This window comes from Rhea americana, unplaced genomic scaffold (assembly GCF_003343005.1).
Source record: "Rhea americana isolate MKP2758 unplaced genomic scaffold, rheAme1 scaffold_300, whole genome shotgun sequence".
Lineage (NCBI taxonomy): Eukaryota > Metazoa > Chordata > Aves > Rheiformes > Rheidae > Rhea > Rhea americana.
The window spans coordinates 165167-192779 of record NW_028186425.1 but is presented as its reverse complement, the minus strand read 5'-3'; the positions used below and the strand labels follow the sequence as shown (position 1 = coordinate 192779).

Here is a 27613-nt window from a genome sequence, read left to right as displayed (position 1 = left end):
AAGAGGTAAGAGAATGACCTCTCAAAGCACATGTTACAAGCATAATGTATTTCAAGCACTTTCCCACAAATACYAGCTGGAAATGAATCAAAAGTTCCTCAAAGTCTTTCCTTATTCTAATGTAGCAATTTTTAAAACATTTCTGCTACAGCCACTTTTCCAAGTTACTTAAAAAAAAAAAAATTGTAATGATCAGAGGGCTGGAGCATCTGCCCTATGAGGAAAGGCTGTGAGAGCTGGGCCTCTTCAGCCTGGGGAAGAGAAGACTGAGGGGGGATCTTATCACTGTGTACAAGTATCTGAAGGGAGGGTGTCAAGGGGATGGGGACAAACTCTTTTCAGTTGTCCCACGTGACAGGACAAGAGGTAATGGGCAGAAATTGAAGCACAGAAAGTTCACCTGACCGCGAGGGGGAATTTCTTCCCTGTGAGAGTGACRGAGCACTGGCACAGGTTGCCCAGAGAGGTTGTGGAGTCTCCTTCTCTGAAGCTCTTCAAGGCCTGCCTGGATGCAACCCTGTCTAACATGCTCTAGGTGACCCTGTTTGAGCAGGGGGAGTTGGACTAGATGATTTCCAGAGGTGCCTTCCAACCTTACTGATTCTATGAATGTAACAAGTTGAACTGAAACTATCACATTTAATATGTAAAGAAATCTTAACTTTTTGTCAAGATTTGACTCTGAAAGTATTCAGATGTATTTACCTGTGAACAGCTGCTGATTATCCATGATAAGAAAAATGCAGATCAGGTATGGTCTTATTGACAAGTTCCATTTTACTTTTGCCATCCACACCTCCCATTCTCTACAACATCTAACTATGTTCTYTTACCAATTGCTTTGCAAAGGTTCCAGTATTCACAAGATCTTCCACTAAGCCAAGTTACCTCAACGAACAATCATAAACACCCCTATCTGGTTTGGCAACTGAATCAGCACACCAGAGGGTCCAACAAACTCCCAGGGAATGGGGTAGGCTGGCTCTGCCAGAAGCAGGAATGGGTGGAGAATAAAGGAATAGGGCCATCACCTTCAGYAGAAGGACCAGCTGAGTAGTACTGTCACACCGAATCCTGACACTCTCAATTAAACTGCACAGCAGATAAGAATGTTATACTAATAGAGGCAAGAAAGTGACTTTAAAAATAATTAAAGTTATATGTGAATTGTCAGATTTAAAATACTTTAGTAATATGTAAATTAGTTTTTACACCCTTCCCCACAAGAATTCTTCCTGAGTTTCACTATTTTAAAGAACRTTTCAGTCTATGAATTCCCATATTCTCAGATTTCTCTGCTAAAAAATAGATATTTTTAAAGAGTGCAGTATTTAGTACTAGTGCCAAATTTGAAATAAAATGATTACTATGAAGAATGCCCTCCACATCAYAGAATCATAGAATCAGTAATGTTTGAAGGGACCTCTGGAGATCATCTAGTCCAACTCCCCCTGCTCAAACAGGGTCACCTACAGCATGGTAGACAGGGTTGCATCCAGGCAGGCCTTGAAGATCTCCAGAGAAGGAGACTCCACAACCTCTCTGGGCAACCTGTGCCAGTGCTCCGTCACTCTCACAGKGAAGAAACTCCCCCTCACATTCAGGTGGAACTTTCTGTGCTTCAATTTCTGCCCATTGTCTCTTGAACTCTTGCATTGCCTCTTGATCCTATATGAACTCTAATAAAAACAAATTATCACAATATTCTTTAAAAGGTAAATCCGTCAATTCTCTCCCATCCATTTAGAATTGTGATGACAGGGGAGATAGAAAAAGTCTTGACAGGGGGGAGACTATAATTGCCTTGGCCTTTCTCACAAAAGGGAAGAGATTCTACACAGGGGATATCTTGTGCCATTTTAATGCAAAGTAGCCTTATGAGAACAGAAAACATCAATCTAATAATTTCAGGGATTGTAACAACATTTTCATGACCTCCAATACCTTAAAGGGGATTTGCGTGTAACCACTGTATTCGGTTTCTGTATAAGGGCATGTAAGGATGAAGGCGGCCAACTTTTTCATCTCTCCCTTCCCTCAATCTATTCATTTTATTTTTGAGTTCTGGTTTCTTTGTGTGTCTTGCTCTTCCAACGAAGGTAGCAGCCCCTGTAAGTGGTAAATCCTATTACTGCTCAGAACGAAATGGCCAATATTCATATGAAGTTTAAGAAATTTTTCTTCAATAGCACTATTTTAAAACTTTAGCAGGCAGAACACAGTGGAAGTTCTGGCAGAAAAATAAAAAACACCAACGTCTCCAACCTTGAACTACCCTGACAAAGTCAGGAATCTGTAACTTAAAATACAGTAACATTTGTTGCAATACTAAGGACAAGGGCAAAAAATGGACACAGCCTCCAATACTGAAATAGATGAGAAGAATATGGGCACTGAGAGGGACATCAGTTTTAGCATATATATGAGTGCCTCTGACTGCCACCTATACTAACAAGGGAAACCAAGAATAAGACAAAAAAGGAAAATCCCAGCAATTCATCTTATCCATTTCTCTGATGGTACAGGAAACTTTCCGACTATTGCATTGTGTGCTGACTTGCCTTTTGCACTTTCAAGTGACTGGGAACAACAGGGCTCTCACAACACAAACCAGATGCCAAGTGATTTTATACTATGAAGATCATTAAGTTGAAGAAAACAAAATTCACTGCAGTGGAGTTCAAAGCATGACTTGTGTTTTAGGGAAATTTGAGGGATGCTACAGATATAAAAGTACCAGAAATGCCAAACCCAATTGTTCCTGCTATTTTGTGCAACAGATAAACTCTACTGGAAATCTAAGAATATGTGAGCTTCTAATAACTCACTACCATGGGAGTTCAACTGCTTTTTGCAAACCTTTGAGGATGACTAGTCTGGGAGGCTTTATAACTACTGTGAGATAACACACAGAGGCAGCACACTTTTGGGAATGTCCAACACCTCTAGACAATGAAGATATCTTCAACATAAACCAATCAACTCTTTTCAGAGGACAGTTTTAGCTAAAAGAAATTTTATATATAGTAGGAAATAGTCATTACTCACAACACATCTAGCTCATTAATGAGCACAACACAGGAAGATGACAACACAGATAAGTCACAAGAGTCACCTGCTGCTATTTTCTGAAACATAATGAAATCAAAATCTGACTGAAACTACCTCACAAAGAAAATTCTCACRTGCTTAGTCTTTTCTAATTAAAAAGGTTAAAAAAATTCTTATTACAAGCTGACAGACCATCTACAGATAACTATAAAGAAGCATGTATGGAAGTAACTGTCAGCATGGTGCTATCATCCTTCAAAAAAACTGAGAGCAGTTTTGTATAGCATATTATTATTCACAAAAGCAATAAGCAGGACTCATACAGTTTCAATAGTTTATACATGATATTGAACTACTACATAATCAGCAAAAAAAAAAAATCTAAAAAAAGTTTTACAGGAAGATTAGAAATTGTTTCCTGGTTATCACACATTGGTGCTTTCTTTCTGTGTATGTACGAGAAGTGGTAGAGTTTCTCTGAACCAGTGTATGGGAAACGGAGGATATCCTTTGCTGGGAATAAACCAAATGTGTTATATTTCAGTTTGAAAGTGTTTAGGTTAAAACTAGGAAGTTCACATTTCTGTTTGTCAAGATAAACAACCTTTTTCCTACACTTAATACTATAAGATAGGCAATGTATCATTCACCTGACATCCATTTTATACTGTTTGCACAAATTCATGCATAAATGATTAACATGTTCTGGAGGGAAAACAGTTTTAAAATGAATGAAAAACTCAGAATTAGCTTAAAAGCCAAAGATGAACTTTTTTTTTTTTTTTTTTTTTTTTTAACTAATGGAAATATTTTTCTTTTAGCATTTCTGTCTTTGGAAAAACAATTATAATATGCTACTTTGTAACATCTCTGCTTTCTAGCCATAGTTCTCAAAATAAGCAACAGTAATCTGTTGCTTTTACCAGTTACCATTCTGTGTCATAACTACAGTATTTTTACTACAATAAAAATACAGTATTTTTTACTACAAATTTTCCTAAGGAATAAAATATTTTTCTACACTATATATTATTTCAAGATAGAAAACGTTCTCTTCAAAACATTCAGTTTCACGGTGACTTTCCATCTTACCTAAGACTAGCTAAGAAAGTTGAAGGAGTTGAATATTGAAGGATTTGAACAACCATCTTCAAAAAAACTCAGCTTTATCACATGATCTTCAAGACAACAGTTGAGGTAGCACTAATTCCAAAATGACCTAGTATCATCAATTAGAAGATATAAAAACATTCTGAAAGAAATCAAAATCTCGCAGAATAACATCAATTTGTTCTATTATTGTCAAAATGCCAGTGACAAATACACCAAGAACTGCACTGTTTGCTTTATAGCTTTTACCATGCAGAACCCCCAAAATAGATGAGAAAATCTTGTTGCAAACCCAAACTGCACCTATAAAGCATCTGAATGATAGATGAACATTCACAACATTAAGTGCATGAAGTACAATGTGAAGTGGTGTTTTGTCAAAATTTATCTCCACCATATACAGACTCAAGAGAGAAAAAAAAGACAATGAGTAGATTCTAAAATGAAAGAATGACAGAGAAACTCTTAGATTGATAAAACTATTCTGAAATGCTATGCTCACAGAGCTAAGTGTTCAGAATGCCACAAAGTGTGTGGGGGGGAATCTTTAAGTGATAAAATGACAGGATGTAGAATGTATATGATAGACAGAATGATTATTACAACACCTTTTACAGAACTAATGATAGCAGTCAATTACAGGACTGACAAAAGAAAAAAAAAAGAAGGGAAAAAAACCCCACTCTTTCAGATAAATGCTTTTTCTATCTGTAAAAGCAACACTGTTCAAGTCAGTAACAAGTAGATTTAGAAGCAGCTAACCTGGAAGCCTACAATCCACCCAAAACATATTCATCCTTAATTTACAGTCCAGAACTGTTCAAAACTGGTATCAAAAAATAAAGGGGATGAACTAAAGTATTAAAAAATTGCCTTCACTCGCGTCTACTTCAGTACRAGTTCCCTCTATAAATTTATTTCATCAAATATCCAATGCATTAAATGAAAACATACAAGCTAGYAGAATTTGGTGTCTTAATCTTCGATGATGTTTTTTCAGGTAACTAAGGAAAAATTGGCACCGCTTTTTTTTAAGAATAAGTACTTTTGAGGAATATGCAAAAAGGACAATGATACAAAGTAATCAGATTAGTAGAAGACTTCAAAAAAAAAAAGAGGGGAGAGAGATCACTTGAGATGGCATATATTAACGGAAATAAGCATCAGGAATGGTTAGTTTGAAAAACGGTTGGTTGAAAAGGCACCCAATTTAAGGAAGACAAAGTTCATAAATATTTCTAGCAATAAAGGAATCCACATATCTGAAGTAGGTATTGTATTAGAAACCAGACCTATTATAGAGATATTCTTGGAGAAACTGAATTACTGAGTGGGCAAGAAATATTTGCCCTTGAAACATTTCCAACTCCAACAACTCTGAACTAGGTAGGAGAGTTCTAGGATATCAAATGATTTTTCAAAACCACCTGAAAAGAAGCCAGAGACGCTCCGGGATTTATTTTTTCTTAAAGAACTTAATATCTTCTCTACAAGTACATTGCTTCTAGCCCCAATGGGGAGCTTTCTGCCAAGACTGCAGGAAAGTAAAAAAAATCCAGAAACAGAATATTGCACTCAATTATTATTACATTCTTAATTGCTCTCTTCTTTTAACAGCCTAATGAATAGAGCAAGTTTCAGTTTCAGTATGTAGCCCAAAGTTTTAAGTACCATAAAGGAGACAACTGGCTGGAAATGTCTATGTTAAGATCAGACATGTTCATGTAACCAGTAGTAAACACTCAGGATAAATGATGTCTGTTCTCCTTGCTTTCCCCCTAAATTATCTCCTGGATGCTTTGGGAATTTATTCTGTACAATTTGAAAGGAAAACATCGTATGTCATGGAAGCTGACAGTCTAGACTAAATCTAAGAGAACGTGGCTTATTTTATACCTCAGTCCAATGGACCACTGTGTCAGTGGAGCTCCTTCCTCTCTTCATCTCTTTGGCCAGGGCTCAAACTTACATTTCTGAGTCAGTAGTCTGAAAAGTATCCCAAGGCACACACAACTTTCATTTCAACCTTCCTGAGGCAAACATCAAAATGATGTACCCAGAAGCCAGCTGGCAAGAAGCAGGTTCCAAATGTTTGCATAAACTGCAAGTTAACTATTAAACTACTGGCAAACAGCCCAATTTCAGTCAGAGGTGCTTGCCCTTATTAAAGCCCCAACAAAATAAAACAAAACCAAGTCTCTAAACTAAGCCACTCAAGATGTTACCTATATAAAGCAAACATTTTATCTTAACRGTCAGATTCAGCTTGGCTTTTATGTATTCCTTGCACTGTGTACCTGCATAAGGACTCTTAAAGCCATTTAAAACCAAATCTGCCTWTCCTTTCTAGGAAACCAAAAATCACCTCCCTTTTCCGTGTACTAACAGCTCTGCACACAAAAGGCACAACTGTTTTGAATTTTCTTTTTTAAAAAAGAAAAGTATAGTTCTTGAAGACATCCCTAGTCTTAAATGTCATATATAACTTGCAGAAAATTTTGCAATAAAAGCTGAAGCATGCCATTTCATTTACAGACAGTATTATGACATCCATTGTCAAACTTTTTTATAATCTCAAAGTTCAAGAGCCAGTAATTTGAGTTTCGCAAAGAAAACCTAGCTTTGGCATTAAAAATAGAGAGAATGGGCACATCTACATAGATGATTCAGTCAGACAGGAGCTCAGTCAGCTTGTACTCCAAGCTGGCCGGACACAAGCCGGTTCTAGTTCAGAACCATACAGCTGTTAGCATAGTGCTGTGCCCACACTAATAAAACCTCCTGAGAGACAGTGTATATTAGGCTGGGCACAGTCCTACACTGTCTGGCCAACTTGAATCAAGCACAGAAGATTCTGGGTCTGTCTGCACATATCCATATAGTTAAATACCCCTGCTCAGTAAGACTTTACTTCTGTGTATCTCTTATTTTGATGATATTTTTTTCAGTCTGTTAACAAGAAAGGCTAGAGCATAGCAGCCTACATTAGATATCTGGAATATCTTCCTTGACCATAACCATGACAGTTTCTTGTAGTTGTTCCAATTAAGGCTTTTAAAAAATTGGAATAATTACTAGCACTACAGGGCAATAAAGGACTGGGACAGCTGAATGGATTCTATTTGGCTATGATATACAAAACTGCTTGCAAAAGCTCTGAAACAAGACTGTCCACTATATTAGTAGCATTTCTCTCAGGCATTTATTCTGTTGTGGAATTCAAGGATAACAACTTAATTCTTGTCAACATCTCAAAAACAGTGGGTATGTCTTAAGTAGTATTAATGTCTATCTCAAAATAAACAAACAAACAGAAAATCAAATTATTTATTGGAAAAATCGGAATCCTAATTCTTAAAAAGCCAGAAAATTTGCCTATGAAAAGGGTTCATACAGTATGGCAAATTGCTAAGTTTTCAAAGTTTTCTTCCAAAGACCCAGACAACTAAACTCATCTTAGTCTGTGCAAGGAAATTATTCTTGTGTTCCAAGGATAGCAAGAAAACATGTCTCAATATTTACTGACACACAAACTAAAGGATAGGTGTGAATCTCTGAACTCAAATAAAGAGTCCTAAAGATCAAGACACTGATCTTTCCATTAAGACATGAACAACATTGAGTTTTTCATAAAAACAAACACCATGGAATAGTTTAAGGCTGAAATAATGTCTCTATTTTCTTCATTTAGGAAAGAGATTAAAATAAAACCAAAACAGTCAATAAAAACAGATTTAGTCAGCTACATGCTCGATTTTTAGGAAATACAATAAGAAACCCTTCAATTATGCAGTATCAACTGTACCAGCCCTTTCATTCTTGTCTGTGAAAAGGCAGACAAGGGAAAATGGCAAGTTACTACATCATGAAACTTTCGTGTCTATTTTAAARTAATTTCTTCTCACTCCCTTCAACTGTTCTATTGGCTAAAATGAGTACTCCATGTTTTTATATCACATGCAAATATCATTTTTAAATAAACTACAGATTGCTGAAAAAATCAAGCCATATTTAAGATACGTTCAGGATCCTCAAACTCAAAGCCACTGAGACGAACTGGAGAAGTTTAGCTCATTTCAAATAGCAAATTTAGTCTGGGCAGTAGCTTTCAAATTGCATGTTTGATTTGAACAAATCAAAGCAAATCAAGTTCTCCTACCCAACAGTCTCCCCAAACCAAATTCTCATTTGCAGTTCACATTGCTAAAAAAGATATAAGTGGGGGTCCATCTGTAAGTCCATGTGCCACTGTGGACACAAAAAGCATAAAAAGCTACAATTCAAACAACTGCAAGTGGACTCAGTTATCCATGTAACTAAAATATTTGATACCAAGATCAGAGAAAGGTGACAGAGGAGGGTAGTTTAAGGAAAGACAGGCTTGTGTTGATTTTCAATGGAATGACCTGTTCTCTGCATGAATACTAGCTACTATTAAATAATACCTAGATTCACAGCTAATATCTATAAAGTATGGTTTGAAATCTACTACAAAAGTGTTTAWTATTAGCTAAAAATTACATATTTGGCTTCAGAAACATGAATTCAGTATTCACAGAGGATTCTATGATGGTGAGATTTTTAAGAGAGTGTTTCACGTTAACTTTGAAGACATGCAAGAATACTCAAAACAATACTGGCTACAGCAAGTTCTAACAAACATTGATTACTGGTGACAAGCAATTTTTTGACTAATTTGCAATGTTGAATACGCATCTCTAATGTACTATAGCTATAAAATTCATATATCATGCACACCTACACGCGCAAGAAAATCTCTGCACACACAAATTATTTTCAGAGCAAAGCTGGACCCTACTCTTAGTGACGGCAGGAATGCTTTTTCTCCTCTGAATTATTTAAATTCAGTAACTAGTCTATTCAAATTTTAAATATTGTACAGACTTTCAAAGTATAAAAGCCTGTCTTCTCCAACAAKWAWTWAAAARRMMRSCMAAAAGACCTCAGAGAGCTACTCTTTAAATCTCAYAAAGGACAAAGTAAATAGAAACAASGTGTTCAATTTCTAACTATAGACAATATTTGTCCGTAAATGCAAAAACATTTGTTCTTCCTATTTTCTCCTCCTTTGGTAACCCAAGCAGGTAACTGCACTAGTTACCATAATAAGATTTAAGGTGGTTAGAAATGGCATACAAAGTCAATTTATCTCCAGATAAAAAGTTTACATACATGACACACACACACACAAAAACTTAAGATYTGCACATTTTTAAAATTCAAAAATCTAGCAATACATGTGAATACAATCTAGACTATAAAACTGTTTACAGGGGGACATAGTTTTGTGTAGACAYGTATATACTACATGTATATAGTGTACACTACACAGAGAAAAACGTGAACTGCTGTATCTATGTGTCTTAAGTGAAGCCAAAACTATACAGGAAAAAAAAATACAAAAAAGAAACAAAACAAAAATTATTTATCTGAATTAAGATTTCTTAGCTGCCAATTTAAAATTTATTTTGAAAAACATTTTAACTATGATTTAAAATCTGTCCAGAAAGTGAAAAAAAAAAAAAAAAAAAAAAAAAAAAAAAAAACCTTAAGGAAAAGCATACATATTTTCAGCTCAGTCTACTATTTTGCATGCAACATTCTCATACACATCCAAGAATTTATATCTTTCAAGGCCAAAAATCCTAGTGAATACCCTGTGTAGTCAAAAACCATAGGTGTATTTTTCTGTGCAATTCCCTATATGAACATCAGAAGAATGGCTGCTATTGTCTCCTTAAAATCAAGCCTCAGAGATGAACGTGTAGTTAAGCTTTCCAAGTGAGTGTTTTCTCAAGTGAAAGGTTTTCATTCAAGTAGGATATTGAGCAGAAAGCACTGCTAAGAACTAATCTTGAAGCCACACAATAACATTTCTCTGTCACAAGAGAAAAAAAATATTAACTGCCATGGCTACTGCAGTATACATTACATACTAAAGACACTAACAAAATTGTTCACAACAAARCAAAGCTATCTTGACAACAAACTATATGGTCTCTATTTAAATCATTCTTTTTTGATCAACTGATCAAAAAGCAGCAATTTTCTTCTGTCAAAGCTCCACATGCATTTCCTACTGCCACTATGCAGTTTTGGAACTGGTAACAAAAGGTAGGATTAAAGACTGTTTTCAATAATATATTATATGAATAAATTATGGATAGCTTTATCTTCTTTATCATGAGAAGTCAGAGAATGTAAATGTGGATTTGCAGAAATCATTTTCCAACATGAAAACTTTAAAAGCACCAAACTATTGACAGTTTAAAAGAGCAATATCTTTGCTTATCAGTATTCTGAAGAATCCAAAGTTAATCTGTATTACTTACTGGCATATAATAGATATTCATTTTAGGAGCTTCATTGGCAGTCATTAGCATTCCTAAAAAGAGATTTCCACATTAAAAATATTGGTCAAAAGAGGATAACTTTATTTTTTTTWWWAAAAAAAAATACATATATGAGGCATTTAATTCAGATGAAGTAGATTCATACATTCATTCCAAATCCATTTTATAGACAAGCTGGCCTTACATTATCTTTCCAGGAAAACGGAGTGGGGGGAGAAAATTTACTGCTGCCAAAAAATAATTATTAGAATGGAAATATGAGTATTTGTGTGAAAAAAACCTCCATATGTTGAGGGTGCAAGGGTAAAATTACATTACCTGTAACTCATACAATATCTATTCAGGATCTGCAATAGAATAGCTAATGGAGCCATGGAATAGCTAATAAGTTGCTACCTCATACACTAAGAAAGGAAAGATATGACATCAATACAAATAATGAAKCTTAATTTGCTACATATTTATGCCTTTTGTCCTCTAACTTAACAGCTGGCCATCACTACTTCAAGAAACACTAAGTTCTGACACCTGCAGACTGCCAGTTTTCATGACAAATTTAAATAGTTCATCACATATTACTCCTTAGAACAAATCCAGTTAGTATTGCACTTAAAACTCTGGACATAAATTGGTATTAATAATACAAGGGTTTTTTGGTTTTGTTTTGGTTTGTTTTCAAATATAAACATATATTCTAAACAAASTTATCAATTATAGCATGGCGTACAGCTTTCTATATTTTTTTAATTGGGAAATCAAGGATAACAAAATGAGAGACAGGATATTGTGGCTTCAAATGTAGTAATACCAGTGTTATTAACAATCTAGGGCAAACAAAACTTGAAATACTTATTCTTACAGAAATGCTATGAGTAATGATTGCAAATATTTTAATATAAAAAAACTACTGTAGAAACACTGAATTCACAGAAAACTGGAACTGTCATAGGTTAAGTTCAAAACAAGGAATACTCTTTCTACGTAAGAACATAGTAAGGACATTTGGCATRTACTTTATGTTTTTTCTCAATTTTGACTTTCCTATGTAGCTGAACATCATGTATTACAAGAAGATGGAGCATGAAAAAGAAGAGGAAGAAGAGCAATCAAGTTAGATAACTTTCTGATCTAGAAGTACTGTAATACATGCTACTGAGACTATGAATAATGGGGTCAATTACCACACACCCAGAGGGTAGAAATATAATTTACACCCAACTAGAGGAACGCAATTAACTTGGGTGGGGTAATCCTTCCTACCTAATCCTTTTATTAAAAATATACAATGCAGCTGGACTCTCAATGTTGGTAAAAAGGGGACTTGGTTTCCTGGCAAAGCAAGAAATTTGTGAAAGCTTAGTCAGCAAACTAAGGCTAAAAATCAAATCTGGAAAGGTTTGCAGGCAGTTTAAGAAAAAAATTACAGAATATATTTCATGAATTAAGAGCTTCCTTAATGTATCAGCATGCTCATTGCTACCACCAGAGAAAAGCATTTCTCCATCATTTACTGAATAAAAATCACGAGAGACAAAACGATAGAAATGAATTCTGCAGGTGCTTCAAAGATGACAACAAAGGAAAGCCTTATCTTTGAGAGTCTTCCACCTATTATTAAAGAGAAAACAGTCTACTTGATCACTTGCAAATTCTTCAGAGGGAAATAAATGAGAAAACTTTTTTTTTCCAGAGAAGAAATTTTAATAGGATCATCTGAGGAAAATGGTATAAAATATGCTATTATTGATTTAAGGGGATTAAAAAAAATACAAGTATGAGTAGTATTAAATGAGAGAAGCAGTTTTAGAGAAAGCAAAAKGTTTTGCTTTTCCTTTTAAATAGTTTTAAAATAACTGAAACAAATGAGGCATAGATTTTTATCCACTGCTGCTAAAATGCTGTTAGGTTTCATTTATATTCTACAACTTAACTGAAGCTGAGTCAAGGCTACTCAATAATGGCAAATYTTTTCTCCCCCTAACCCTGTTCTGTACATGTGTGATTAAGAAAAGAGACCCATAATTACTTTAAGAGATGTAATAAACCTTGTCATCATGTAGTTTGGTTACTGACGCACAAGGGTTTGCTTCCCATGAAAGGTAGTAGCAATGAAGCTGGTTGGTGAAACCATTTATTAAAAAGAGAAACACATCTATTCAACTTATTCAAGAGTAAGTTTTCTGCATTAAACAGACCCACAATTTACCACAAATATTTCACAATATTTTGTTTCAACGTAGTTTCTGTTTTCATTCTGTTATTGTTTAATAATTCTGACAATGCAGCATTAAAGTATTTCATTACAGCACATGCAAAAGACATTTTGTTGTATAAAAGGGCTGCAATTCATAGAGTAGCAGCTATCTTTTGTGATTTTAAAATAAAATCAGAATGTTACAACTCTTATCATAAAATTATAAAATGTAATATATCTACGTGTATGAAACAACAATTTTCTCAAACAAAAGCATTCTAAATGTAAATTCAAGGCTTTCTTGTTCATGACACTTTTGAAGTTTTCTTCAAGTTTGAAATAAAACACGTGTTTCTCATCAAAACTCTAAACTTTGACCCACGTCAGTGAAATAAAACATCCAAGTATCTTTTCCTATGCAACGATGAACAGCAAAAGCTATGTTTAAGTGAATATAAGAACATAAGCATAAGGACTTTGCAAGCAGTAGTTTTGCATAAAGCATTAAGAGTACAGCCTAGGCAAGGATCTCTCAGGGCTTGCTGTTTCACGATAGCTTCACAAACATCTAGGGATGCTCGGAGACCAAAGACAGCACATTTGTAGCTATACTGGTGATTAAATGATTTTGTATTTCCTGATTCCCACAAACAGAAGTTGATATTACAGAAACTATTTCCTGATTTTCAGGAATTTAATTATTCATATTTGCAATGAGGATAAGGTAGTGCTAGGCATCTTACATTTTGCAGCAACAGTATTTATGAAAAACATGCAGTGCTCCACTTTTACCCTTGTCCCTTAATTTTCCCTTTGTCTCTATAGACATATATTGTAAAATAGAGACCAGTTTCATCCCACAACAGCTCTTGCCAAATGGCATATTTTAATCTGCCTTCTACAGATACAGTCCAAGAAGAAAGAAGAATTTACATAGAAGAATAAGGAGTCATAGAACATAGGACTGGAATACACAGTCTACGTTACTGGGTTCAGACACTTAAAAAGGCAATGYCCAATAAGCAGCATCAGGGAGACATCTACATTTAATTCTTCACACTAAAAGACTCCTGCAGAGTCTCATGACAATAAAGCCTACATCTGCAAAAGCACTTATGGTATGCCTACATACCACAGAGATTGTAGAACATCCTTAGTTGTGGAACATCCAAACTTACAGTTAGCTAAACTCGACTGGGTATGACTTGAACCCAGTCAGACTTTGAAGTTGGRTCTAACTTCAAAGTTGGCCTCACTTTGAGCAGGAACATATGACCTCCACTGTTCCCTTCCRGAGTATATTATTCTAAGATAATTGTCAAGCTTGACAATTGTCATTGACAAATAACTTAGCTGCTTTTCACTCCTTCTCATGGTCCATTATTGTCAATACTGCAGGGATGTTAGAAGAGAAGACTSGGGGGGAGGATCTTCTCAACGTGTATAAGTACCTGAAGGGAGGGTGTCAAGGGGACAGGGACAAACTCTTTTCAGTTGTCCCGTGTGACAGGACAAGAGGCAATGGGCAGAAACTGAACCACAGGAAGTTCCGCCTGAACATGAGGGGGAATTTCTTCCCTGTGAGAGTGACGGAGCACTGGSACAGGTTGCCYAGAGAGGTTGTGGAGTCTCCTTCTCTGGAGATCTTCAAGGCCTGCCAGGATGCAACCCTGTCTACCATGCTGTAGGTGACCCTGCTGAGCAGGAAGGTTGSACTAGATGATCTCCAGAGGTCCCTTCCAACCTTACCGATTCTATGATTCTAAGCATAATTCACTCTAATGACCTCCCYCTGTAGGCACTGTGCAAGAAACAAGACCAGATTTGGTGACCTCCATATTACACGGTGCACACTTATCACAGCTATTCTCGAATACCCACAAATTAACTTGTAAATACAACCAGAGCATGCAATATGTACCCTAAGCATCATGCCATAGAGTCTCTCTTCTGGCAGGCTTTGACTTATTGCTCAACATTATTTACGGCACTCTGAACCGGGAAAAAAAACAAGTACATGGGACACTAATAAAATGGTATTGATGTCTTTTTGAAGGCTAAGCAAACCTGGCCCAATTGCTAAGTAGTGAAACACCATTTTGTTTCAGAGAGATTAGCCCTGAGCAACATGGAAATCAGTTCATATTTTTAYCAGTAAGATCCTGCAGACCATTAGAGTTTTGCTACAGCATGAACTCAGAAATGCCCACCATGTCAGTAGTGCTGAGTGTTTAAATACTCATCTTGCAGGAAATAAAGGACACATTCTTAACCAAACTTGGCAGAAAAGACAAGATAAGTTTTAACTTGTCAGAAATCTCAAACTCACTTATCTACAATCTTGATTTTCAGCTGCTAGTATAAACTAAAGTCCAAGTCACTGTCTTCATTGCTACTTCTATCTAAAATAAAGGTAAGAGCAGAGTTTGCAACATAGGTATTCTCTGGATAAAGGATTTTGTCATGTGCCATTCTAGAGGACTTTAGTTTCATTTTTCAGTACTGCTTTATAAACACCAATAAGCTGTTCAATTAGCAATTCAAATCAAGTGGGGAAAATTAAAGCCAGTTACAATCTCAYGTAGAACCAAAGCACACATGCACATATATATATGTCATTTTTAAAACATTTTTCCTCAGATAAGATCCAGAAACCTTGGTTAAAATGATTCTCTGTTTCGACTTTTAAATGTAACCTTTTGGTTACTTTTGGAGACACAGCAAATTTGAGCAAAGTCACAATAAATGCATGCCAATCTGTGCATTCAAAAATCAAAAATTTAACATCTTGGAAATCTTAGAAAAACTTAAGAAATCTAAAATTTTAAACAGACTACTCAATTGTAAGTTGGGTACAAGTGCTAGATCTAAAACCAAGAGAGATAAAATATTTGTAAATACTTGTAGAAGTTTTTAACCTTGTTATAAAGATGTTTTTACTAGCTCTAGAAAGAGAACTCTGATTCATTTGAGACTAAGACTAAAAAAAAGACTAAAATTCTTATGAAAGGTTTAAGACACTTGAAGAGGCAAAAGCAGCTGATCWCTCAGTTGACAGCACAGTAACTTTCACCTACAAAGAGGCATCAATTCAACACAAATGCAGAGGATATAGTGACACTAACTGACAAGCAACCATTTTTTTTCCTAGATCTGACATAAGGATGAAAGTAGACCTAATCTTTATCACCTAAATAAGAAAAAGATCACAGCTTTGGGTAGCATTAACTTTTTCTTTTGAACTTGCTTAATATATCTAATGTACCTGAATTTGGATAAAGACAGACATCATTGATATCATATTCTGGCTCCATTGAAGTAAATATCTTCCCCTGAAATTGTAGGAAGAAAATATATTATAAAGAATTCAAACATTATAATTAAATGCAGTAAAACTAAATGTAAAAAATAGCCATTATAGAAGCTAAAAAATATGAAATAAACATGGATGAACATAAGGAATTCACAAATTCAATATTATATTTTGTCACTGATCAGATCTCTTAAAAAGAGGTGCAGCCTGCTGGTTACTGAAGACACAGTAATGTACAGTGAGACTGTACTGTCTCTGCCCCAGCTTCTGCACTGAAAATACAAATGTCAGATCTGTTTTATTTTATAGAAGCAAAGTAAGGTCCCTAAGTCACTAGCACACTGCCAGTGTAAGTTTTATTTTGTCCAAGTCTAAATGTGGTAGTTTTAATTTTTTTCATTTTTAGTAAGTATATCAGCTAAATGGTAAGTTGGCAGTGGAATTTGATTCTGGAGTTTGGTTCCTCCACTCTGCTCATGTCTACATAAAAGTGAGGCTCATCACACCACTTTACACTACCTGCAGTTTACAAATTCAGTATTATATAAATCTGAATAAAAGCACTCACTTGTATTTAACTTAAAATGATTAGAATTGAAGTTGTAATAGCATTTAAGGAAAAGGTAAAAAGCAGGAAACAGCAGTCTCAAAAAATAAAAGTTGGAACAGACTCTGAAAAACCCAGACAAAATACAGGTGCTCTTATATGCCAACATGTAAGACAGTCAGTAAAAGAAGAGTCTCTAAGAACTGGGCCACAGATTCTGAAGCATGAGTGTACATGTCTACACAGTTCTAAATGAAGGACAGGAATAGAGCAAATTTTGATCCTATTCCTCTTTTTTCTTTCCCTGCAGCAATCCCACCTACCTTTCTGGGCCCTTCCTTTCCCTCCCAGTTATATGCTGTTACCCCACCCGCCTCTGGTCTCTCCCCGATGATTAATAGGAGTCCTCCCCCACCCCGATCTTAGCAGACAAAAGCCTCGTGCTCCCCACCCCAAGGCACGTCTCAGCATGGGGCTATTTTGGTATCAAAGCCATATGCTCTCCACCCCACAGTCTGCCTCTGCAGTTGGTTCCCAGCCAGAGATAGTCAGGAACCAACATCTGGGAGAGGTCGAGCCAGCTGGAACATACTCTAGGAAAGAGTCCAAAGCTATCTTTGCCTTCCAGCAGCAAAGACCCCTCCCTTTTCCCACTGCAGAGGCCACCTGACAAACCTTACAGTTTTTAATTCTCAGTGAAAGAAATATATATACACCTAAGRAAAATGGAGAGAGGCCGTTGCAGATGTTATAAATAACCAATAATTTATTTGCCCTTTCAGACAATGAAAAGTAACTGCAGAGAAGTTTACAAAAAGACCGTTTGAGATCACAGAAAAACTAAGAGAGACCACTGAGATTTTATGAAGAAACACAACAATAGAAAAACAACTACTTGAAATACTTAAAAAAAAAAAATCTTTAAATTACTTTAATTGCTCTTGATATATTTCATTATAAAGCTAAAAAAGTACAGGTACACGATAGAGCATGTTTTTAGAAGGAATACAATGACTAAAGATAACCCCTTAAACCATACCAAATTACAGTAGTATTACTATGGATCTATGGGTTAGCATATTCTGTGCAAGCTGCACTTAGGCAAAGAAAAAAAAAAAGTACAATATAATGAAAGAAAGCATCATAATTAGAAAGTTCAACTTCTGTTATAGATGCAAAAAGCAAGGATGAGATGTTGCCTACTACAACATAATCCATTAATACAATGTAATAACCACTGTAATTTTGATATAGGTGTAATGTCTGTTTCACTAYTAGAATAGCTTTCTGTGGAAAAAAGCAGTACCTGATTTTAATAGTTTATGAACTAACTGATCTACCTTTGAAGTTAGCCCTGCTTTGAGAAGGAAATTGGAGTAGATGACCAATTTTTCTCTGACAAAAAAAATCAAAAATGGATGTGTTTAAGCAGACTAGGAGAAATGCACAAACTATAGCAATGGCTAAGATAATGGTTTTTATTTTTAAAATCTTCTACTGCAAGAAGCATCTTAACAAAATATTAAGCTAAAACTAAGACAGTATCTTTATACTTGACAGGCTGCTGCATACTTATTCAGATGTTAGTTTGTTTAGTCAGACAGGACAAAATACTGTATAAATTAGCACACAGTAAAAAATCCAAATACTCACACTGAATTTAAGCTTTATTATTTAATTCTGAAATGCCAGTGAAAAAAAAGACATACAGAAATACAAGATATAAATTCAACAACATAAAAACACTTACTGTATCTTTGTTCCACATTTTTATGATTCGAGAATCTGCAGAGATGATTAAATCTAACTGATGCTGAAACTGAACTGACTTAATAGGCARGCCATACTGGTGATCTTTGACTATTAATGGATTGCTAGACCGGAGATCATATAATAAAACCTAGAAAAATAAAATACAGATTAAACTGCAGATTAAGAGGTACTCACCTAAAACAATTCTCCACTAATGATTTAAATGAAGTTGTGATTTTTTTTTCTTTTTAAATAAAAACACATGACAAGCTTTATATAATGGAAATCATTAAGTAATCTGAAGAATGCCTATTAAACCAGCCCAATTTACAATTTTTTTAACCAATAACATGCTTCAGTCTAGAAAAATTAAGAGTAAACTTAAGACCTTACCATCTTCCCAAAGTCTTTCTAATTTGTACTGAAAAATGAGCTGTTTTCAAGGCTCTTAGTATCTCCTTAGTATATCTCAAAAATTGTCTATGAAACCTGAGGAATACTTTAAATCTTTCACATGCAAAATGTGAATACTAATAATTTTGAGGAAGAAATGTTACTAGTTTTTCTCTAATAAAAAATATATTCTCCAACAAAACTTGCCTCACATGTACAAGACCATCACAGCTACAACTCTTATGTATGCATCTGCTCTTGAACAAGCTACAGTTTTCTAACCTGATGAAAAGACTCAAGTAAGAAAAAAATCCTTGTACTCCACTTTACAAATGGATTCATAAAAATGAATAGAAATGATCCCCTATTTTGCTCAGAAGAAGATAAGAAAGTAAAAACAACAGCTGAAAGAATCACTTCTGCTTCTGTAGCGACAAGAAAGATAAAGAAGAGCACATACGCTGCACTGAGATGGTACTGATAAAGCCATGGAAAGCAGTAAGAAAAGCAGTAAGTTCCTCACCTACTTGACTCCTTAGTTAAAAGAAAACTGCAGAATTTGAAATTATATAGTATGCATGCTGTGATCATTTCAAACTGTCCCTACAGTATTCTGAACCATAAGATCATAGGATCATTTGATCAGATTAATCTGTAAGAATGACTACTACTACTCCTCTATACATGAAATTTATGCTCTTATTTTTATTATTTTATATTCACATCACAGTAAGTGTACTCAATATATGACATGCATGAACTGGCAATTGGAAAAATAGGATCTTCTAAGATCTGTTGTACACAAAGTTAAATCTACCTGCCCAGTAGACGTCCCAACAGCCATATTCAAAGCTCCATTAAATTTCAGTGCTGAAATGGATGGTAAACCATCTATTCTGCAAAGCATAATGATTATAATTGGACACTATTTCACTAAAAGCTGAAAATATGTATTTAAAAATGAAAAATAGCTAAAATTAATGCAAATTAATTTACTGGTATCACTGAGAAGCACTTCTTCAAAAAAGCTGTATTATTTACATTTACAACCTGCAGTTGTATATATAGTTGAAAAATAGCCATTTTTGTTCAGATCAATTACAAAGTGATCAAAGGCAGGATGAATCCTTTATTCACACTAGCAATGAGGAGATAATTTGCATGCCATATTAATGCAAAATAGAATTTTTTTCTAAAGGCAAAACTTCTTAAAAAAGAAAGAACATACTTTATAAAGGCAGTTTTTACTCACTCTGTGTCTGCTGTCACACTGCTTAAAGCACAATCTAATAACCCAACTCGATTTCTAGTTCTAGGGTCCCAACATTCCACTTTACCCTAAACAGTACAGAAAATACATTGTGAGCTTATATAAAAAATTTCCAGCATTCTGAAAATGTTTGATTATGAATTATTTCAAATATAAACAATCATATTTCTTAGGTTGATGGTTGTTCTAACAGCACAATTTCTACACATTTCATTTATTTTTTAAAAGTATGATCTCAATGTAAACGACTAATATTAAAATTCCCAATTTTAATAGGGTGCACATGCCAGTTAATTTCTACAATGTTTGTATTTTAAGGTAAGACAACATTATTTTCTCTTTCATCTGCAAAATCTTAAGCATTTCAGCAACCAATACAGTTCAGAAATTATAACCACATTATTCTCTAAAAATAGCCTTCCTGTTTAATGGTTCTATAATTAATCTCACTTGCTATGTTAAGTACTTAGCTATATGTCATGATTTCTTATCTTTTTGCAAAATAATATAAAAGAGAAACAAATATTACTGCCCTTTTTATAAAAGGAATGCAAACATTTACCTCAGCTGTCCCTGTAGCAAACAAGAAGTGTGTAGGATTTATGTCACAGACATTATTCTCTCTAAAACAGAAAATAAAGAGTATTTTTAATGACCTCAGAATAACTTGACACATGAACAACTAAAAAGGTTTTGGTAACCAGGTACACTTCTGCTTGGCATGGAGAAGCAAAGGAGCACCTAATAGCAGCTTTCCAATACCTAAGAGGAGCATATCAAGAAGCTGTAGCCAAGCACAGAAGGAGAATCACAGAGTACTCAGAACCTGTAACACAGGAGGTTCTGACTGGATGTAAAGATAACATTTTTCACCATGAGGATAATTAAACACTAGAACAAGCTTCCCAGAAGGGCAGTGAAATCTCCATTCCTGGAGTTTAAGACCCAGCTGGGCAACTTCATCTGAATTAGCACTGACCATGCTTTGAGCAGGATACTGGACTGAAGACCTCCTGGGCTTCCTTCCAACCTGAATAATTCTCTGCCTATACCCACCACACTACCATCAAGCCTTGCAACATCTGCCTCCTCCACTATATTCATAAACACCTCAGTTTTGTCAAAAGATCTTCCAGATTCCATATCCTTTGAAGCTTACAGAAATCCCCAGTGTATTCCGAGCAACACTGTCTTCCTTTCCCTCTCTAAAGTACCCTGCTCTCAACAGCGCACCCCAGMAGCTCCATACATCTCCAGCAGCTCTTCCAGAGCACAAATATTTACTTTTGTAAAGCCTTAACTGCTCCTTACACCCTAGATACCTACCCATTCCAAAGCCTTCTAACCTCTTCCTTTCAAAGCCCTTCACCTCTAATTTTATAACACAACCAATTCCTYTACCTCAAAGCCTTCTATCTCCAAGTCTCATCTCCAGGATTCAGATTTCACACAAGACCCACAACTCTCCTGCTTCAGGCTTATGCCCTTTGTTTTGCTGCTGCTCAGCTTCTCTAGTTGTGCCTCCCCAAACACTGCTACTAAGCTATCTTACCCACTGACTACCTGCTATTGCCCATCTACTGGGCACTTTATCCGTCAAGTCTGTTCTCTTGCCACACAGAAGCAGCTCAGCAGCTGCTCTGGTATAGATTTCAAACACATCAGACACGTTGRTGATATAAAAATCTCTTTTGGTTATTTCAAGAGCTGAAGGACAAGGGCATGTCTGGGAAAGCTCATGCCCTGTTGTAGATCTACATATGATGGTTAAATTGAAGATTAACGTCAAAGGTTTAATGGAACATTCTTAAGATCAAGTTATATAATACTGATTATAAGTCTATATTAAGCAATTTTAAAACATCCACTAAATAGAACTCTATTAAAATATATATTAAAAAAAACAAAGAATGTCAGAACATAAAATAAAATGAGGCTTAGACTCAGCATGTGCTTCTTTTTTGAACTCTACCTTACAAAGTACTCCGGCAGTACTCTGATACAATGCTGACAGTGACCATACTAGTAGTTTGGCTCCACCTGGTGGAAAAAAAAAGTCATCCATCATGCATTACAGATACTTACGAAGCATCAGTCTGCAAAGAGTTCAGAAACCTTCCTTGTTCCAGATTTAGCCGGTATACTTCAGAACTGCAAAGAAAAGAAAAAAAAAAGACTAAAATTACTCATTTTTYTTCCAAATACTTAAAAATATTGTTATAAGTTAGGGGAAGTCATGAAAACTCTTGTCGAGAGCTTCAATTTACCAAATAAATAATTTTCAGATTTTGTATTCTATCACATAAGATACATTCACCTTCCAATTTTAAGAATACAGAAAAAGAAGTGTATGTTCAAAGACATTTATTACACTGCAATGTCATATCAACTACTCTTTTTCCAGGGAAAAATGTATTAATTCCTTTAAGATTTTTTTTAATTTGCTTTGATTAACTTACATCTTGAATCACAACTTGATTGAAACCTTAAAGACCCTATTTTTACTATGTCTTCTCACAAACTCAGTAATTCTATACAATTTTACTAATAGACTAAATTTGAACAATAATGCAACACCAACCAGGATAGAAAAAAGTTCTCATTTTCCTTATTTAGAAGTGCATCATTTTWAAAATACAATACAATGAATTGCAATTTTGATAACAAGTTTCCAAAAACATGATGCACCTAGTTTAAGAATTAAAGTCTTAAATGATGCAATAAACTGAATTAATCTAGACTTGCCACATTTTCTACTCTTCACAAACAGTTTCCATTTTGAATTTGGAATTTTTACCATTTTTCCCAATAAAAAAGTAGTCTTTAACTTTTCCAGTACTTTTGTGTTCATTTTATTCATGGAAAACATTCCTAACAAAAGTGAAACAAAATGATCCATTGAGCAATACCTTGCTGCTACAAAATACAGGTCACATGATGGATAGTGATAAGAAAAATCTCTACCAAATTTTGGTATTCTTGTTCTGTAGTAGTGGCCATGCTGTGAATGAAACTCCACAAATCTGTCACACTGCAAGAAGACAATCTGAAAAAAATAGAGAGAATAGAATATACAAAAGGCAACAACAGCATCTCCTCAACTTCTGTTACAACCCAAACTCCAGTGATTTTTCAAACCCACACAGGGTTATTGCAATCCATATAAATCATTTCTATTAAAATGACAGAATTGACAAGTACTTTGTCATTAACATTAGCCACAGCAAAGCACTTTATAAATAAATACTAAATGAATGTTAACAGAAGTATATGTGATACTCTGAAACTAACTCTACAATCAGAAGCCTGTATTCTGCAGCACMAAAATTAGTATCAGCTTTTCTTTCACACAGTAGATGTAATAATTTCTTTCAAATACAACACCACATAGACAACATAGAAGTACTAAGCCTACTGACTATATCCTGATGCAAGGCAGTGTTTCAGTAAATGACATCAATAACCTCTGAATAAACTTTGTTTGTTTACTGACTGAATAAGGATGTTATTGTTTCTTTTTTGAAATTCACATAAATTTCTCAGTCCTAAAAGAATCCACAATGAGGCACAAATAGGTGGTTAGATATCTACCCTAAAATTGATAAAATAGGTTAGAACCTGCTTAATAGTCCTGATGGCAAGTTAACACGCCACAACAGATTTTTAATTCCCCACTACTGGACTACATTGTTAGCAATGCTAATACTGATGAGAATCCTGGGAAAGACTAAGTAACACTGTGGTTTTAAATCTGTCACCTTTATTCACATACTGATACATTCTTCGCTTATGGGACATCAACAAAGTACTAACCTGGATAATTACTTCATAAAAAATTATTACCAAGTCCCCTCTTAGTTATGTCTTTTCTGAAATCACAATGTTTCAACTTTATTCATAGGTAGGTCCTTCTAAGATCCAAAATGAAGCAGAATATCATCTTTCAGAAGTGCAACTACCGTTTCATACAGAAGTATAGATGCAGCTGCACAGGTGATGTTTAACAACGACATTCCTGAACACACTACTTCACTGTGAGGATTGCTGAATGCTAGGACAGGTTGTCTGGAGAGGCTGTAGAGTCTCTATCTTTGGAGATACTTGAAATGAACTAGCCATGATCCTCGGCAACTCACTCTAACTCGGCTTGAGCAGGGGAGCTTCACCTGCTAATCTCCAGTTGTTGCTTCCAACCGTAACTGTTTTGTGATTCTGTTTTTCACATATAATTCAATCAACTGTCAACTAATACCTCCATGTTTTTAACTCTAAAACAAGCAAAATTCTTTACTTAGTTCTTAAACCAACATTCAGATCAAAACTTTTCTCTATGTACCTAAATCACCACAAAAGAAGAAATTTCTGCAGCTTTGCATAGCACAAAAGCTAAGTAAACTCATGAGAATAACACAAAATTAAATCATATTTAAATTAAATAACAGTGTCACATTCTGCTGACAAAATAATAGTAAGCCATCAAAAAAATGTTACTAGGGAGAGAAAAGATTCAGTAAGAATAATGCATTTCTCAGAATCACAGAATGATTGAGGTTGGAAGGGGCCTCCAGAGATCATCTAGTCCAACCCCCTCTGCTCAAGCAGGCTCACCAAGAGCACATTGCACAGGATTGTGTCCAGACAGCTTTTGACTGCCTCCAGAGGAGGAGACTCCACAGTCTCCCTAGGCAACCTGTTCTAGTGCTCTGTCGCTCTCACAGTAATGTCATGTTTAGACAGAACTTCCTGTGGTTCAGTTTGTACCTGTTGCCCCCTGTTCTGTTACATGACATCACCGAAAAGAGTCCGGCCCCATCCTCTTGACGCCCTCCCTTCAGATACTTATACACACTGATAAGATTTCCTCTCCTTCTTCTCTTCCCCAGGCTAAACAGGCCCAGCTCTTGCAGCTTTTCCTCATAAGAAAGATGCTCCTCATCATTTTCATAGCCCTATACTAGACTCTCTCCAGCTTCTCCATATCTCTCTAGTACTGACTGGGAAGCCCAAAACTAGGCACAGGACTCCAGATGTGGCCTCACCAGGACTAAGTAGAGGGGCAGGATCACCTCCCTCAGCCTGCTGGCAACAGTCTTCCTAATGCACCCCAGGAGACCATTGGCCTTCCTGGTCACAAGGGCACATTGCTGGCTCAGGGTCAACTTGCCATCCACCAGCACTCCCAGGTCCTTCTCTGCAGAGCTGCTCTCCAGCCTGGTGTTATTCCTTGCTAGGTACTCTGCACTTGCCCTTACTGAACCTCGTTAGGTTTCTCTCCRTCCAGCTCTCCAGCCTGTCAAGGTCTCTCTGAAGGGCAGCACAGCCCTCAGGTGTATAAGCCACTCCTCCCAGTCTGGTATGGTCAGCAAACTTGCTGAGGAGACACTCTGCCCCTTCATCCAGCTCACTGATGAATAAGTGGAGTAAGACTGGACCCAGTAATGATCCCTGGGGGACATCACTACCTACAGGCCTAAGTTCTGCCTTTCAGCCAGTTCTCAATCYACCTCACTTCCTGAGATYGTCTGTAAGAATGTTATGGGAGACAGCGTCAAGTCTTCTTGCGGAAGTCAAAGTAGACAACATCCACTGCTCTCCCCTCATCTACCCAGCCAGTCATTCCATCATAGAAGGCTATCAGATTGCTTAAGCAGGATTTCCCCTTGGTGAATCCATGCTGGCTACTCCTGATCACCTTCTTTTCCTCCATATGCTTAGACATGAGAACCAGAATGAGCTGTTCCATCACCATGTGTTCCAGGGATGGAGATGAAACTGACTGGCYTGTAGTTGACTGGGTCCTTCTTCTTGCCCTTTTTGAAGGCTGGAGTGACACTGGCTTTCTTCCTCAGGCACCCCTCCAGTTCTCCACGACCTTTCAAAGATGATGGAGAGTGGCCTGGCAATAACATCCGGCAGCTCCCTCAGCACTCACGGGTTCATCCCATCAGGGCCCATGAACTTGTGGGTGTCAAGTCTGCCTAAACAACCTCTAACCTGACCCTTCTCAACTAAGAGAAAGTCCTCCTGGAGATAAGAGAGAGAATCTGGAAAAAAAAGGTCTGGGATTGCTGAGTGTTGGCCTCAGCAGYAAAGGCTGAAACAAAGGCAGCACTCAGTAACTCTGTCTACAACCAGGAAAAGTACAGCAGTGTAACTGGGATTGTGGATGCCAAATCGAATATAAGCCAGCAGTGTGTTCCCAGTGTGAAGAGACAAACCAGCCTCAAGAGGCTACATTAGCAGCATCCTGGCAGCAGATGGGGTAAAGGCTATTTTCTGTGCTATACTCAGTACTTATGAGGCAATGCATCTAGTTTTGGGCATCCCCCTTCAAGAGGGATCCTGAGAGGATGAAGAGGGCTACCAAAACAGACAAGACATAGAACACTTGACTACAACAAAAGGTTGAGGGATCTGCAAAGTCAGAGTCAAGCAAAGAGGATCCCATGGCATTACCTAACAGCAGCCTATATAACTCAAGTATAAAGATGACAGACTAAAAATCTTCTCAGCTACAAAATACTAAAGCAATAGTGAAAAACTGAGGTTTAGAGGATCAGTTTGAACATCAATTAAAAAAATTCTTTATGAAGTGGTAGCATAGCATTTCAACAATTTATCCAGAGACTTCACTATTAGCAACAGTCCTGCTTCAAGCATTAAATGACTTCCCTTTCCAATCARTATTTCTATGATTCTATGCATTTCAAGTGTAATTTCTCAAACATTACTGTCCTCTTTTAATCATGTTTAAGATATAAATCAAATAACTATCTGAAAACAGTTTTCTTTCTAATGATTTGGTACACTTCTGGAAAACAAAATTGAAGAGAAGGTTGTAAACTGGGACTCCAGCCTGGAATACAGTACCAATTTTAGTTCAATATATGCATAAGACTTGCTAGTAACTAGTCAAAAACAGATCTGTGAATGTACCAAACAGCTATATGAGTGAGAAATGTCTTTAAAATGGGAAAYATTCTCCCACAGACACACAGACAGATTGGAGACAATTGTATTACATCATCAGTGCTGCCTTCTATTTGAATTCACACACATGCTTAGAAAACTCACAGTGGAAATTYTGAAAAGGCTAGAGCTAGAAAGCTATCTGAGAACCTACCTGACAAAACAGAAATACTTGTTAAAACAAACCCACAGGAGAAATACTAAGGTTTCATCTCAGAAAAATATTTCAGTAAACAACTAACAAAGAATCGCTTGTCCCAATGAAATCAGCAAAACTACCTGCATGACTAAATTTCATATTTAATTGGCACATAATCATAGAATCAATCAGTAAGGTTGGAAGGAACCTCTGGAGATCATTTAGTCCAACCTCCTCACTCAGCAGAGTCACCTACAGCACGGTAGAMAGGGTTGCGTCCAGGTGGGCCTTGAAGATCTCCAGAGAAGGAGACTCCACAACCTCTCTGGGTGACCTGTGCCAGTGCTACGCCACTCTCACAGGGAAGAAATTTCCCTTCACRTTTAGGCAAAACTTCCTGTGGTTCAGTTTTTGCCCATTGCCTCTTGTCCTGTCAACTGAAAAGACAGAGAGAAGATTCTCCTCTCTACTATTTTTGCCTCATTCATATGCTTAGATCAC

General features: G+C 36.1%; 1 protein-coding gene across 1 annotated transcript in view; it reads right to left on the bottom strand.

The window, feature by feature from the left end:
* The window catches only part of NOL10 (nucleolar protein 10), a 57677-nt gene that overhangs the window by 23981 nt on the left and 6083 nt on the right, over positions 1 to 27613 (bottom strand). Inside the window, exons 6-13 of the mRNA XM_085309707.1 lie at positions 22914 to 23050; positions 22090 to 22155; positions 20567 to 20627; positions 19987 to 20072; positions 19552 to 19630; positions 18340 to 18489; positions 15995 to 16061; positions 10515 to 10567 (exon numbers count right to left, since the gene is read on the bottom strand). Of these exons, the coding sequence (XP_085165833.1) occupies positions 10515 to 10567; positions 15995 to 16061; positions 18340 to 18489; positions 19552 to 19630; positions 19987 to 20072; positions 20567 to 20627; positions 22090 to 22155; positions 22914 to 23050 (699 nt within the window). The remainder of the gene's footprint in view (positions 1 to 10514; positions 10568 to 15994; positions 16062 to 18339; positions 18490 to 19551; positions 19631 to 19986; positions 20073 to 20566; positions 20628 to 22089; positions 22156 to 22913; positions 23051 to 27613) is intronic.